The 16,474-nt window shown below is 36.2% G+C and overlaps 1 protein-coding gene across 9 annotated transcripts in view; it reads left to right on the top strand.

The window, feature by feature from the left end:
• The window catches only part of LOC128165887 (cAMP-dependent protein kinase catalytic subunit 1), a 28,621-nt gene that overhangs the window by 4,989 nt on the left and 7,158 nt on the right, over nt 1-16,474 (top strand). The window contains exons 1-2 of one of the 9 annotated variants that reach the window (XM_052830818.1): nt 3,104-3,308; nt 9,554-9,687. In XM_052830818.1, coding sequence (XP_052686778.1) covers nt 9,579-9,687 — 109 coding nt within the window. In that variant the 5' untranslated portion in view covers nt 3,104-3,308; nt 9,554-9,578. Of the gene's footprint in view, nt 1-3,103; nt 3,309-3,369; nt 3,389-9,307; nt 9,436-9,553; nt 9,688-10,646; nt 10,989-12,175; nt 12,613-14,999; nt 15,267-16,474 lie in introns of those variants that run through there. The other 8 variants (XM_052830820.1, XM_052830819.1, XM_052830821.1 and 5 more) reach the window with 8 other exon arrangements.

Genomic DNA, 16,474 nt, shown 5'->3' with positions numbered 1-16,474 from the left:
AAAGGTCTGTTTGTTTCCGTTCATGCCCTGTGAGAACAACATCAAATAGATTTGCAACAGCGGTAGATATACCAGTCTCGTATGGCCGGCTAGGGGCCATGATGGTCAGATTTATCAAGTCTTAATGGCGAAAGGAATGGAAGTATCTGTTCCACGTCAGGATCAGGGGAAAATCTTGACGAACTAAGACAGTTGACCGCCACCACCCACCTAGCCCCCTCCTCCCCCCCCCCCCCCCCCCCCCCTGCACACACAGACACAAACACGTATATCCTTATAGCACAATGAAGAAAATTATGACGATGATGATGATGATGAGGAGGAGGAGGAAGAAGAAAATCTGCCTGATTTGATTCATTTTGTGTAATGAACTCTGATTTGAGGTTAATTATAATCAGCTGAGGGCGAGCGGCATTTCAGCGTCATCGCACGTACACGGACTGTATGGAATCGCAATAAGTCATTCTTAGTACGACCAATAGATTTAATGGGCAGAATTTCGTTTGATGATACCACTGTCGTGTATCCGCGCCGGTAGTGACGTGTTTGGATAAAGTGAAAATGGTGGTTCCGTTTGCTTCTTGAAAAGTTTTCGCGTTATTTAAGACATACATTGTCTACTTTTACATGAAAAAGATCGTCAGATCTATTTAAAAGTGTATAAAATCTTTAAAGTTCTACGAAGTTTATGTTAAAATTATGTAAATAAGCAGTTTATGTCGATTAATTTTGAACAACGGAACAGGTTTGGATGACCTTGTTTTTCAAAACAGAACGGTTTGGATACGCATCTGATACGGTTTGGATGTAATTAATATGTGAGTGTAAACAGTTCCTTTAATTTCCCCTCGCGAAGGGGATATAGCATCGCTACTGTGCGATATACATGCCCTCATTGAAAAGCATGCTTTCAATATTATGGATATTATCATGTGATAGACATATAAAGTCACATTGTTTTAAAAAATTGCTTATAAAAATGGCATACAGAGTGCTTTACAAATATGTTAAGTCTGTTGTATATTAATCATAATAATTGTAGAAATTTCTTTGTCTAGCGATGTACAGGCTTGGTATTGAATGAAAACGAGGCTCACTTTCATAGTATTTGTCCAAGCTTGTTCTCCGTTCAACTTACTTCACGATTATAAATATCATTTCAGAATAACTAAAAAACACATCATATAGTCGCTTGCCATAAAAGTAGTAGATAGTTGTCTGTTAAAGGACATATCGCATGTTTTTCAATTTTCGGATTTTTTAAAATAAAAAGTTTCTATACTCATTTAAAATGAAGTTTATTATCGTTTTCATAAAATAATCTGGTTAATTCGTGAGTTTGAAAGCGATGAAATTCAAATGTCGCGATATGCATAGTTAATATGATGTATTGCTTTTCAGGTTAAAGGTGAAAATCTTTTTTTTTTTTTTTTTTTTTTTTTTTTTTTTTTAAACATTTTATTGTGTTCCTCATGTTTCAACTCATATTTTCTTTATAATTTAAAATTAAAGAAAGTAGTATTTTTAAATGTTAGTAAAAAAAACTTGATATAACTATATTTACAGTTTTCAGTGTTTTTTTTTTCATGTGATAACACTAAGTATCAATTTGTTCATATTCAGTCCAGTAAATTCAAATGACGTTTGCTTATTCAAATATTTAAAAGTACAATTGCTTTGAATTAAATTAATATAAGTAATAAGAAATCATTCTTTCGATATTGTGAGGTGTAATTTCGTTTCGAGCTTTATTGGGTTTGACCACGCCCCGACCAAAATAATCAACTCATGATATTCGATCAAAGAATGATTCCTTATTTGTTAAATAGTCAATTTCTGATCAATTGTATACATGTACTTAATACATTTGTATACCATTTAATCAGAGGAAAAAAACATGCTTGTCTAAAGAAATGAACCTAGTCATCCAGTTTTAGTTCCCTTCGAACATGTGGAAGTATTATGGTTTCATCACATTTATAAAAATGTCGGACAGGAAAGAAAAATTCATCGTCTGTACATTATGTTCTTTTTACCTGACTTAAAATACATCTTTTGCATGCTGTGTAATTGAATGACCCAATATTTTTTAAAAAGATGTATCTTCGGTTGCACACCGATAAAATGCAAACTGCTCTCTTTATGTCTAAAATATCAAAAATGCTATAACTTAAAATTATTCAAACCGTACCATTTGCACAATTTATATTTTAGCATCCAAACCGGAATAATTTATTTATCCAAACCGTACTACTTCTTTAGCAGGTGCATGAAGTTATTGCTATTTTTATACATATTAATGTATTAAAAAAACATCGGTTTGATTTTATTTGGTTACTTTAATGTTTTAAATAAATTTTGGCTGCTTCAGATTTTTAGTATGTGTTATATTTTCTACGTTATCTAGAAATAGTTCTTGGTTTTAGCGTTAAAATGACACGTTAACGATCGATTTTTCTACAAATAAGTCGTTTTTATTAACGATGAACAAAAATAACGCACACTCTTTTCAACTGCAAAACCTTCAGAAAAATATAAACGACTATTACGATATTTTAATTAATATTTACCTCGTTGTCGATAGAAAAAAGGACACAACACTCATTGTTTTTGCAATGGATACGCCATTTTCACGTTATCCAAACATGTCACTACCGGCGCGGATACACGACAGTGGATACTATGGTGGCATTTCCTACTGGAGAAGACAAATTCAGAGGCAGTTGAATAATTTATGAAAGGGAATTTCAAAGAGAGAGAAATTAAATTGCTAAGGCATTGTGTTTCACAATATCCCCGGGCTTGCTTGGCCTGTATTTAGAATTTATGTAGATGTTCACTGTCATGGCCTAAGAAGCCTGTCAATACATATTTATCAGGTCGTGTGAATTAACTTCTAAGGTCGACATCAGCAATAAACGGCGAGGAAAGTGCGTCAAAAGCGCGGATACACATACTTTCCTCTGTGTTTCCTCTTGTAAACATTTTATCGAAGTGAAGAAAAACAACCCCACATCCCCTCACATCACACTCTCCACTTCCTTCGCTCTCCACAGCGAAACACACTCATGATTAAAGCTTGTGTATATTTAGCAGAAATTAATGTCACCGAAAAACCTGAGTGACGAGTTGTTTATAGCAGGCCCATCCATTCACCTTCTGAAAGGCTGTTAATTAAGACTCGGGGAGAGGGAAAGGTCACAACTGGAGAAGTGGCGAGCTCGTCGTGGACATTGGTCAGCAAAATTCAGCGGATTTCCACGCGTTATGTAACCAGGCCGACTAAAGGTGATCCAGGTGATACACAGGTAAGTCAGCTGTCTGTCTCCCAGCGCCAGGAAACTGTCTGGGATGTGTAAAATTCTCAGGACCGGATCAACAGGGCAAGGTAAGTCCCGCGGGATAAGTCCGGGGAGACGGAAATTGAATGCCGTGTGAACTTTGATGGGGATTATTAAGTTGTCATGCCAGTGCTAATATCTGCAGTGTGTTTTTCCGTTATTTTTTTTTTTTTTAGCAATTAGTGCTATATGATGGATTTCTTTTATTGTTTTTCTTCAGAAAATTGTCTGGGGGTGTTCAAATGGATTAACACGTCTTCATTTAATTTATTTTTTATTGGTATTGCACTAATATACTCGTAATCTGTTGCTTATTATCTGCACTTATCGTTTCTAAAACCGATAAACACTGTCTTAATTAATGATTTATGAGTCGTTTGCATTTTTTAACTGTTCGCCGACCGAATTTCCATTTTTAAACTGTAGCGACAAAAATACAAGTGTTTCAATTTCAACCAAATATAGAATGCATTATTAATTATGTAAATTTCCGTAAGCATATATCCATATTTATTACAAAGTGGGCTTCACGTATGTTCTCGTATGACAAGCAACATTAACATCTAAGATGTTCAATGTAAAATTTAGCTGCCAAGAATTACATTAATTAAGCTAACTCTCTCTCTCTCTCTCTCTCTCTCTCTCTCCCATGTTCTTGTTGTTCAATGCACATGATTGGCCATTGATTTGTCATGATTTAACACTTAATCTCGGTCCGTGACGTCAATAAGTTTATAGATATATTATTATAATATTTTTTTCGAAACTTCCGAATGCGAACAAAGCACCGACTGTAATAGCACATACCATCGTAAATTTTATATGTTCACTGGATCGAAAAGTCAATGGGTTTGAAAATAGATTCAAACTTTGGCACTGTCATTACCGTGCCTTTAGCCTCGGGCGACGTCAACTAACTTGTATTAACACACTGATTAAGGGAATCGATCGGATTCGCTGGTTTGTGTCTCCGTCGATCCGGCCTCGCTTGTTGTTATAAACAGCCGATTTTATAAATTGTGTGTAATTTGAACGACTTGCGTTTTTATTAAGAAGGATTAAATGTTTCCCGTATCTCTCTCAACCAAGTCGAACCCTATTGAAAGAAAACAAACAAAACTTTGCTGACGTCTTATATATACTGAGTAGTGTACCTCCAAAGTACAGGGCAGACTGTTACCTATATAACACAGACCAAGCAGTAGGCTTGTTTTGTTTATTATCTCACTAACGATATTTTCCTTCATACTGAAATAAGTTATCAAGCTTAAAAGGACTGGAGTCATGCCAATGTCTACCGGGGTCTGATTGTTTTAAGTTGATGAGAGAGAGAGAGAGAGAGAGAGAGAGAGAGAGAGAGAGAGAGAGAGAGAGAGAGAAAAAGAGAGAGATGATAGTTTATGGTATACATATATGAAGTAGCCTACACAACAAATCAATGTTTATAGTTTAGTGTATATTCTATACGTTTTCTTCCTCCTAGACTTTACATATTGAGGTACAACGGGTTTACTCTAACTCTCGATATATTAAGCAGCTGTTAAGGGAGGTGGGTTTAGCTCGGGATAAATTAAGGGAGTAAGGGTTACATGTAGCTCTCGATATGCTAGGGAGGTAATGTTATCAACTGATATATTGAGGGAGGTAGGGTTAGCTCTCGATATATTGAGGGAGTTCAGGTAAACTCTTGATATATTGAGGGAGTTAGGGTTAGCTCTCGATATATTGAGGAAGTGAGGGTTAGTTCTTGATATATTGAGGGAGTCAGGGTTAGCTGTTGATATATTGAGGGAGTTAGGATTAGCTCGATGTATTGAGGGAGTTAGGGTTAGTTCTTGATATATTGAGGGAGGTAGGGTTAGCTCTCGATATATTTAGGGAGTTAAGGTAAGCTCTCGATATATTTAGGGAGTTAAGGTAAGCTCTTGATATATTGAGGGAGTTAGGGTTAGCTCTTGATATATTGAAGGAGTTAGGGTTAGCTCTCGGTATATTGAGGGAGTTAGGGTTAGCTCTCGATATATTGAGGGAGTTAGGGTTAGCTCTTGATAAATTGAGGGAGTTAGGGTTAGCTCTTGATATATTGAGGGAGGTAGGGTTAGCTCTCGATATATTGAGGGAGTTAGGGTTAGCTCTCGATATACTAGTATTGAGAGAGTTAGGGTTAGCTCGATGTATTGAGGGAGTTGGGGTTAGCTCTCGATATATTGAGGGAGTTAGGGTTAGCTCTTGATATATTGAGAGAGTTAGGGTTAGCTCGATGTATAGAGGGAGTAAGGGTTAGCTCTCGATATATTGAGGGAGTTAGGGTTAGCTCGATGTATTGAGGGAGTTGGGGTTAGCTCTTGATATATTGAGGGAGTAAGGGTTAGCTCTTGATATATTGAGGGAGTTAAGGTAAGCTCTCGTAATATTTAGGGAGTTAAGGTAAGCTCTTGATATATTGAGGGAGTTAGGGTTAGCTCTTGATATATTGAGGGAGTTAGGGTTAGCTTTCGATATATTTAGGACGTTAAGGTAAGCTCTCGATATATGGAGGGAGTTAGGGTTAGCTCGATGTATTGAGGGAGTTTGGGTTAGCTTTTGATATATTGAGGGAGTTAGGGTTAGCTCTCGGTATATTGAGGGAGTTAGGGTTAGCTCGATGTATTGAGGGAGTTAGGGTTAGCTCTCGGTATATTGAGGGAGTTAGGGTTAGCTCTCGGTATATTGAGGGAGTTAGGGTTAGCTCGATGTATTGAGGGAGTTAGGGTTAGCTCTCGGTATATTGAGGGAGTTAGGGTTAGCTCTCGGTATATTGAGGGAGTTTGGGTTAGCTCGATGTATTGAGGGAGTTAGGGTTAGCTCTCGGTATATTGAGGGACTTAGGGTTAGCTCTCGGTATATTGAGTAAATTAGGGTTAGCTCGATGTACTGAGGGAGTTAGGGTTAGCTCTTGATATATTGGGGAGGTAATGTTATCTCTTCTTCACATATTTAGAGAGATGGGGTTAGCTCTTGATATAATGAGTCTCGATATTTTCAGTAAGGGAGGGTTTTCTCTCGATTGTTGAGGGAGTTAAGGTTATCTCTCCTAGTCGATATATTAAGGGAGAAAGGGTTATCTCTCGATATACTAGTATTGAGGGAGGCGGGATTAACTTTTGTTATATTTATGGAGAAAGAGTCATCTCTGGATACTATTGAGAGATGCGGGGCTAGCTCTAGATATATCGGGGGGGGGGGGGGGGGGGGGGGTAGGGTAAGTTCTCTGTATATTGAGGGAGGTTGGGCTAGCTCTTAATATATTGACAATGGAAGGTTAGTATCGGTATATATATAGGAAGTAGGGTTAGATAAAAATTCAAAGATATTGTATATATATAATGAATATTGAACAGTCGCTAAACCTGCATTATACTGTTAAGTAAATTTGAATTGGGTACTCGGTTGATTTATATGATTAAATTATTGATTCGTTAGTTGTTTGGAAATTCAGTAGCATCACGAGCAACTGGCTGTAACAACAGCAGCTGAGTGTGAAACTTATAGAACTGTAGAAAAATTTCGCCAAATGCATTGATGAATATTAAGCTTCATATTACACTCAAACTGCAAGTACGTATATTACACAGACACATCACATTATTTAGGTGTGGGGTGATTATATATTTGTTCATTACCAGAAAAATAGATAACGTTAGGTACCAGCGTTACGCATCTGTTGAAATTTCCTTGTAATTATATGTTTGTATATGGGCACATTTTCTGTTAGTAAATATATGACGTGTCAGGCAATGAATAGAACAATGAAGACATGTTCTAAATCCTATTAATTATGATTACTTTCGCTTCATGAAATACTGGTATATAAACTTGTTTTAGATTTATATATAAAGGGTTCACGTGATAGAATACGTCATCACTTTGCATACATTGGAGAACTGACATTTATTGTCAAAACATCCAAGCATTGTTATCTAACCGAATTCAAAACGCAATTCGTTTTTCTGATTCACCAGAACGAAATTTATTCAAATGACATTTAAATCTTTGAATAGTTCTAGGATTGTACTTTTGCAAGAATCCCTCAAACCAGGAACAGAAATCATTAAAATTTTCTATGCTAGTTTCATTTTTATTTCAATATCATTTTTATACTAGTTTCCAGTCAGTCTAGAAGCAGAAATCATGGTCATTCTGGAAACAGAAATCATATTCAGACCCAAACAATGTACAATAAACATACTTGTAGCCAGATTTGTTATATCAACAGACACATAGCATCATTTCTGAAAGGGGGAGACAGACTTATCCGAAGCGAGGGTCGGGGGGGGGGGGGGGGTAGTGCGTAACATGTAAAACTTTTATTTTAATTGTCAATTTAGTAATAAACCATATATAGTTCTTTATGTCCTCCCAGAAAAAGAGGAAGGGCCAGCCCCTTCACAATATTTTTTTTTATGTAAATTTAAGAATTTAACTACTCTCTCCCTTCCGATGCTACGAGCCAGATCAAACATTACCTTTCTTGAGCTTCCGACCGTGGATGGTTTAAATGTTTATTCTATATATCTATATGTATTCGGAAAGGAAAAATCCGTGATTTACATCCGTGGTCGGGACTGACCGTCAGGGGAATGACCCCGATAAGAATTGATCACAACGTACACCTGCGTACGTATGGACACGTGGACTCTGAACGGGGTAGTTGTCCTTGTTTACAGACCTTGCAAACAATCCGGCTTCAGACATGTACATACCAGCCATTCACCTAAGATTAAATGCATATTGTCACAACCCATATTAAAATTAAATTATCTCCTGGTATCTTTTATTCACGGAATTTCAAAGTTCACGTTTGGTTATATATCAGAAGTTATTTTGGGGACTTTTATTGTATCTAAATAATTGTTGGGTGACAATAGTGCCTATTTACGAATGCCCGCCTTCGCATATCAATGAGGTACTAAATGCAAAATAATCTTTAATAAAAGTCGGGTTCTGTCATCTAAGGTTTACGAATTGTCATGTGAGTAATCGTGGAATCCAGTTTATGGTTGAACGTATGAATTTTAAACGATTCCGTTGCTTGTGTTAAATTTTCTATTAATGCACAAAAATTAACACATCGGCGACTTCACAAAAATATCATGCATATATATACAGCTAGTGTTTAACATAGAGGAAGTGAAATAGATTGTAAATCTGCATTTACCAAGAATTTAAAAGCAATATGATTTTTTTTTTTTTAGAAAACTTGCCTTCCTCCTCCTTAACAGAGATCGGCCTATATTAATTGGTCTACTTTGTTTGTCTATATAGTATATCTTTATGAACGCGGTTGAATGCACTGTCCTTCATTGTGAGCATAGAAATAGCTGCTCTGTATTGAAATCGGAGATTTGAGTCTTTGGAGTCAGACTGTATCTGAGAGAATTCGGTTAAGGCTTATACTTTAGCAATGGGTGGATGTCGCAGAACCTTGATCCAATATTTCGCACGTTAAATTATTCTTCATTTTTTGCTAAACTTTATGCAAGTGTTACATTCATTAAATAAAAAAATGATTGCAGATATGTTCGTTTACATTGATGTTAATAATGAAACCATTTATACTTCAAGATTAAAAATTTCCTTCAATGAAACTTTTTTTTTCAAGAGAATAAGTACGTGAACATGGTAATTATCTTATTTACACAACTCAATATCCAAAGAACTGTGGCCATGAAGGGAAAACTTAGACCCCAACCAAAAGATTAATTTATTTAAATACCAATACTTACTGCGCTTTAACAAGTGCTTGCATGCTCCTATGGAGAATGACATGCAAGAAAACCGACTTGCTTGTTATCTAGTTTGAAGAAAGAACCCAAACTCAATGTGATTCATCCTGCTTAATCAGAAACAAGTGTTTTCCTACAATGCACAATGTATCATACAAATACACACTTGATCAATATAAGAGTCAGTGTACATATTTGTTTTGTCAATTAGTAATCAAAGCGTGATTAAACGATCCGGACGAAGTGCCAATTTTAAACGATTTTATCTTAAGTTTGTTTTGTGTTATAACGTTTATTTACGTATGCTGTCAGCAGATGGGTTGCAATTTGTTAAGTATATTATGAACGTTTTCCACATTTTTCTCTAAAAAATTATCATTCAACGTGCAGGAATTGATGCAATATTTTTTCTCTAATGTTCTGCGTTTTTTCTTCTTTTCGTTCTAGCTCAGGAATAACTTGAACATTCAACATGGCGGATATTATTCACAAAATATTCGGCCAAAAGCATAGCAGCAAACACTCCTCGGACAGCTCCAAGGGTGAGGGCGAGGGGTACAGCAAGCACCAGGCTGAATTCTGTAAGTATCGAGACTGCTTGGCCGATTTATCGTCTGATCCAGGGATATATATATATCCGTCTCTAGATAATGTCTGATCATTCTATGCGCTTTCCATGGCCAAACATGTCTCTTGATCTTTGTAAAAAAGAAAAAAATCAAACATTATTATCAATTGATCGCTTAATTTTTGTCTACGATCCTTTCTTTTTTTTTTCTTTGTCTGTCATATCATTTTAACTTGTCATTTTCATCGCATCCTTTGATTGTACAATTAATTACACAGTTATTCATGTTCTGTGAGATTCAGGCAAGGTTAAAGGTCAAGGTCGTCCTAGCTATTATAGCAAGGTTTCATCTTGTATCGCGGTAGGCGGGGGTCTCTTCACGTATGTCTCAAAGCAAAAATGATAACCAAGATCAACACAATATGTGTATGCCAATCGAACCTCTTTTCCCAAAGACCAAATGTTTCTAAAAACTTTGATATATTTTGCTTTTGAATGCATTTAATTCTTATTGTATATGGGACTAAAACTGTATGCACACGAAACATATTATTATGCCCTGGTCTATATTTGCATTGGATTTGCTCTTTAGAATTTCTTACGTTTTATAAGAGGAATAGATTTCAAGCCAGAATTGACGTAGATAACACTGAAATTGCTGATAAAGAATGTTTTATTTTATTTGATTTCTTCGAGTCCCACTTTGTTTGCTTCTGTAGATATATACGCTCTTTTTAGGGACTGCATATGCAGAATCAGAAGTTTGTCAATATTTGCATTGTCCTTTGGAGGGGGGGTTTCACTGTCTCTCAAGGACCTCCTTGTAGGACAGTTGTTTACTTACTTATATACAAGTGCACATGTTCAAAGTATTTCTAAGTTGGTGTCATTAACTTGAGTTACGACGACTAAGAGCGTTATCCTGCACGGGGTTTAAACCAAACAGCTCTACTCGCCTCAGCCAAGTTACATAGTCTTTTGTTTTCGTTGGTGTGTTAAACACACGGTACGGCTAATTCGACAGATTTAGCGGACTTTAATGAAACTACCGTATACTAGTATATCTGCGACATATATTAAGTTTTTTTCCAGCTGATTAGCCGATTATAATATACCCTGGTGGTTAATAACATATTTGAAGAAGTAAAGAAAAATAGCAAGCTGCATAATCTGGTTTGTTTGTGAGTAGACCTTGGGAGTTGTGGTAGCCTAGTTCATAGTCGGATGTTGGAATGAGAATTTCTGAGAATCTGTTGTGTTAATTCCGTGATATCATTGCCAGCATGAGTAAAGGGAAGGATAAAACTTTCTCCTGTAAGTATTTTTGTTTGTTTGAATCGTTGCATATTGCTGACTTTCGTATCAAAAATTAGATCTGAATATTATTAGTGTAATCTATTTGCGCCTTTTCCCCCTTCCTCTCTCATTTGCACGATTTAAAAAAAATGTTGGAATTTTGCACACGGATCCATGTTTAAAATTAAGCTACCTTTGGTTTATTTGTTCGTCCAAGAATTGATTTTTTTTTCAATGGTAAGTTGACTAGACTCATGTTTGAGTCGCGCACACATGATCGCTGACCATTTCATGTTTAAGGGAGAGCAGTCAGAATTGTAAAATTACATAGCTTCAAATCTGACAAAAAATATATAAAACCAATTATGTTTTTAATGTCTATATATATAAGTATATGTGAGTTTCTAATAACTCAAAAATTCTGTTAAAAGGGGGCGGGGGGGGGGGGGGCGAAGAAGAAAAAAAGGTAGAACGGACACCCTTAAAAAATAACTCCATCTTCATCGATGACAGATTTTTTGCTTTGGCACTGGTTATAAGACAATCTGTTGTAATCTATAAGTGAAATCTCGTGACCCTCACATTGATTCCTCCCAAAAAATCCTCCAAAGGTTGTACAAAAGCAGACACACAAAATCGCTGGCTTCTTCTTTATTTCTTGGACAAGGGTGACCGTCTGTGAATGCTTATATCTCTGTTCGACATCTGTCTTTTAATCAACCTATACAAGACTCAATAGCTGTACACAGGTCGTTCCTGTCTTATATATATGTTTTGTAAATGCAGATTACGGCTGAAAACAGCATGGTGTTGGCATACCATGTTTTGGGGGTTTGTGTTTCGCTTCGAACATTTTTTCTGGTTAAAACAAAAATGCAAACCGTATTATTCTGTCTTTAGTGTAAAAATAGTATGCGTTTAGTGTGCACGGATGTGCCTGATCAATCAGAAAGTCATGGGGCATCAATTAACATTTAGAAGTCAAAATTCTGTTCCAAATATAAACTCCAATGCAGACGTGCATGTCATACCAAGTAATTGGGCCTGATAAACGTTCGTCTAATTTCTCACTATAGGCGTTCGTTTTCTGGGTGTGTGTAATCAGCCGAGCGTCTGTGGGGCACAGCTGGAGAAATCTGATCTCCGCGGTCATTTCTTCCACAGAGTAACTAACCAGTGACGCGGCTTTTGGCCATCATTCTGCTGTCATTCATGTTAGAGACCATAAGAATGTCGGTTCCACATGACTGAACTAAGATGCAATTTTTAGGCATAGGCTAACGTGTATACCGTAATTTAAAGGCTAAAAATATCTCCTCGACTAAGGGCGGAGGAATATAGTTTTTCCCATGTTTAACAAAGAAAAGTTGGAAATTTAAGTGAATTGTGAAAATATAACTTGACGTCTGGGTCAACAATCGAAAAATGGATTTCTTTTTCGATTTGTTTGACTCGGAGAAAAAGAGAAGGGCGAATACAGACCCCCGGTTAAGGACGGGGAGTGGAGGGGAGCTCCCCCCACTCAGGAGGGAACGGGGGCACCATGTGCTTAGTTTCAGAAGATATGATAGTAACAGGGAATCGAACAGGATCCGGGACGAGCGGATGCGCCGGGAACTTCATCGTCTGTATCTGTGGAACGGTAGGTTGTCCTGTCTAAAATAGGCCCTCTTTCGCTAAATATAGATGTCTGATGGTAAAAATAACACTACCAAAGAGTCGTGTTTATCCAAGCATCTAAAGACTTTTAAAACGTGTATTGATGTATGAAGCCTTTATGTGTGTGCCCGAGTTTGGGGTATTTCTAGGGGAGGTTTTCCTTGGTTTTGTTTTTCGCATTGTTTCTCCCCTTTCCGTCATAAACATATGTACAGAATATATATATATATATAGGTTGCTCATAAAAAATGTCATAGAAATACAATAACTACAACTGTTCGAAATGTTATAGGAATACGATTATTATAGAACTGCTTGAAATGTTATAGGTAGAACTGTTCTATCATTATTGGCTATCGGTTTTTGAATGCTGTTCGACTCGGGTTAATTTTTGAGTCGCCACCCGTAAACATGGGGTAGAGTGACTAGAGTCTTATCCTTTGGTCTGGTTGACGAACAATCCGCGAAATTATGGGTGGGTCCATAGATTCTGCTGGAAAAATATCCTGATGCTTAGCCTGGTACTGCCTTTTTCATGGTGTGGCCTGTGGGTGACAGGCCAATCAGAATGATCAATCACCAGGCATATTTTTCTGTAACTACAATCATGCAAAGTTTTACCCTTAAAGTGTCAAAATTGGGTAAGAAGTAGGCTGCAATTTACAACATCTATGCCTTAATTTGTGCATTAAATATTGGGGCACACTGATCATCTAGAATAAATAATCGTATTTGAAGGAGGGGCTGCAAACGTAAGCACATTTGTTGCATATGATGAAATACCTGGAAACCAAATTTCCAAATCGGAACAAATAGTACAGTGTCCTCGGTATTTTGCACAGTTACTCTCACCCCCCCCCCCTTCCTCCTTTATACTGATATTTTTTCGGGGATAGGAATTATGTCTATAAATATTACATTTATATCAGTTTCGATTGATATAGGTTGCACATTTCTTATGTCTGAAAGATTGTACCCCTTTATAATTTATCAATGTAAGATGTATGCCAATCTCTATAAAAGCGTAACAAAGCATCCCTCGATAGACCGGGAATCCTCTTATTTTGAAGAGATTAGCCTAGATATGGGGATAGTAAAAATTAAGGGGAGGGGTTAGTATATCACTAAATATAATTTTTATTTCTAATAAATCTATTAATCCACCCCCAGACAAATAAGAGATAATTTTGAATAATGGAAAAGGATAAGACAACGGTTATCATTATAAGATTAACAGTATGGACCAGCTTGACCATTACTTTTATTTATTTCAGGTGCATGTTTGATGTCGTGTTTATCGTGAAAGTGTGTGTGGGGGGGGGGGGGGGGGGGGGGGGTAGTCAACATTTCTGTTGATGGGTTAATTAAGTAAAGACACAAAACGGTATTTGCCATAAATGATTTGTCCAGTGAACTTTATGGTTGATGAATTATTATTTATTGCATTGTGACTGTTGTCTCTAAAATACATGTATATTACGTCATCCTTGAAAATCTCTCAAATTCTCGTGAGATCTTAAATCAAACCAGACGAAAAATGGTGGTAAAAGTTTGAAGGCGGCAAATTTTGAGACTGGTTGTAACAACAAAATGACTCAAGATTACGAACCATTACCAGAAAGTATGTATAAGGGTATTATACATTTATAGTAGACAATTGTGATTTGAATAGCTTATATATAGTTAAGTTACATAACAGGGACATCTCCGAGGCATGGATGAATAATTTCAATAACGTCTTTTGACTCTTTACGGTTGAAGTTATATGATTTAAGAAGGATCTTATCATAAAGGTTCATGTATTTTTATGTATTTACACGGCCCGGGCTATCATTAATGATATCCAATTTGGTTGTAGAATTAAATATAGGCCCATAAATGAAATCGTGTCCACTCCTTTTAGGCCACGTCTCGCTTGAACCGGGTCGGGTCGTTTTTACACCAAAAGGTCCAAACCACAAAAACAGTCTCTCTTATGTTGATAAACGTAAATTCCTGTGTGGAGAGGGTATGTGGTACGTCTAACTCATGATACCCATTAAAGCCTAGGCGTGCACTTTACAACATTGAATTAGGAAAAGTTTGTTTTTCTTTCCATTCAAAATTTAAGTGATAAGAGTGACTTTATTGTAACATATATGTCGAATTGGGTTACTTATGCTTTTTACCCACATTTAACGTTCTTTTTACCCCATATATTTAAAATTTGTACTTCACCAGTGGAAATATGCGTTTAAACCCCTTAGGGAACCCCTGACATAAATAAATTGAGCACCATCATGGCGACTTTTATTCATCCGCGCGCGATGTAGTTCCTGGTATTTATCGCCAATATTATTTTACTGATTTTGCATCTGACTTGTTTATGTTTACAGATTTTTAGTTTACTTGTTTACATTGTCTTCTACTCGATAATCAGTTGGATTGTAAGAAGTATTGCACATAATTCGGATTGTGAGTTAGGAGAGAGGAGGAATTTTGTTTTTAGTTCATGGACGGTCGAAACAAGTTGGATTCTAAGAAGGTGATATATATCGATAAACAAGAGCAATTTTTCCCGTTTGTGTAATTTTCTTATACCTTTTGACACAATGGGAAATGCTGCTACAGCTAAAAAGGGAGACCCAGCTGAAAACGGTAGGTTTATCGTATATATTTTAGTGAATTAGTCGACAAATGCCAGGCTTGGCTAAATTTAGCAGTAGAATCTAAATATAGAGGTGTTATTGAGTATTATTTGACTTTTTTTCATATTTAACATTGAATGATAGTAATCAATATGGGAAAAGCGTCGGTTGTACGATATGACATTGATCAGAGTACAAATCATTACTGAAGAAATGCAAGACCCAAATTTATTATGTTAAGTAGTTGAAGTTCTATTATCATTGAAGCTGGCATCAAGCTGGCACCGGTTACTAGCTGTGTATTATCTCAATAGAAGCCAGAAGCAGGCACTTCAGAGAAGTCATTAAGAAATAAGTGTAGCTGGTCAGTAATGCACAATCTGATTGTGTAGTAAATGTATGCAGGGGAGGGATTTGAACTTTTGGATGTGTTAGGATATCCTGCTGAACAGCTGAACAATAGTTACAAAGAGAAAAGTGTTGTGTTGTGTATGTGAATCAAAGCTTACATGGAAAGTCTGATAACATTGGTGGTTGAATATTATTGCAATATTCAGTAGCCTGTTTATTTACTTCAGTAAAGATTGTATGATTTTCTAAGTTGGGCGTTAGTACCACTTATGCAGAATTCACATCTGTGGTCACCTTTGATAAACTTTCCTTTCACCTGACTGTACAACCCATGATACTAAAATACTGAACAGCTTAGTTGAGATTTTGATTTTAGTAATGATCAATATAAAGTTGTACTTTGTAATGGTTGACTACTCTATTAAAGATTTGATTTCAGAATATCTTTCTGTAAAAAAAAAAAACCCGCAGCATTTAATGTTCATCTGAATGTCTAACTTTTAGTGGGATGGGTTTTAGATGGATATATACTTTATGTTTATTTGTGTGATGCACAGAGTTAAAGGCGTTTCACATTTAAGTGCTTTGCTGAATGCAAAAATTAATGAAATCCGGCTTTGTTTATGGTTTGTCTCACTGTGTTGTGAATCTGACATTGATTTTGATATTTTGTGAGATGGGATAGTTTTGATAAAAAACTTTTTTTTTCAAAGCTAAGGCTGTAGAGCTGCATGTGTCATCTCAGTTGCTAGGGATCAAAAAGGATTAGAATATCAAATTTTGTTTATATAAGAAAAATATATAATTTAAATGTATTTAAAGAAGGAAGGGAAAATAATTCTTACATCATAAAATCTTTTCAATTCA

Source organism: Crassostrea angulata, chromosome 10 (genome assembly GCF_025612915.1).
Source record: "Crassostrea angulata isolate pt1a10 chromosome 10, ASM2561291v2, whole genome shotgun sequence".
NCBI classification, from domain to species: Eukaryota; Metazoa; Mollusca; class Bivalvia; order Ostreida; family Ostreidae; genus Magallana; species Magallana angulata.
The sequence above is the reverse complement of the archived record's forward strand: the minus strand, read 5'-3'. Positions and strand labels throughout refer to the sequence as shown.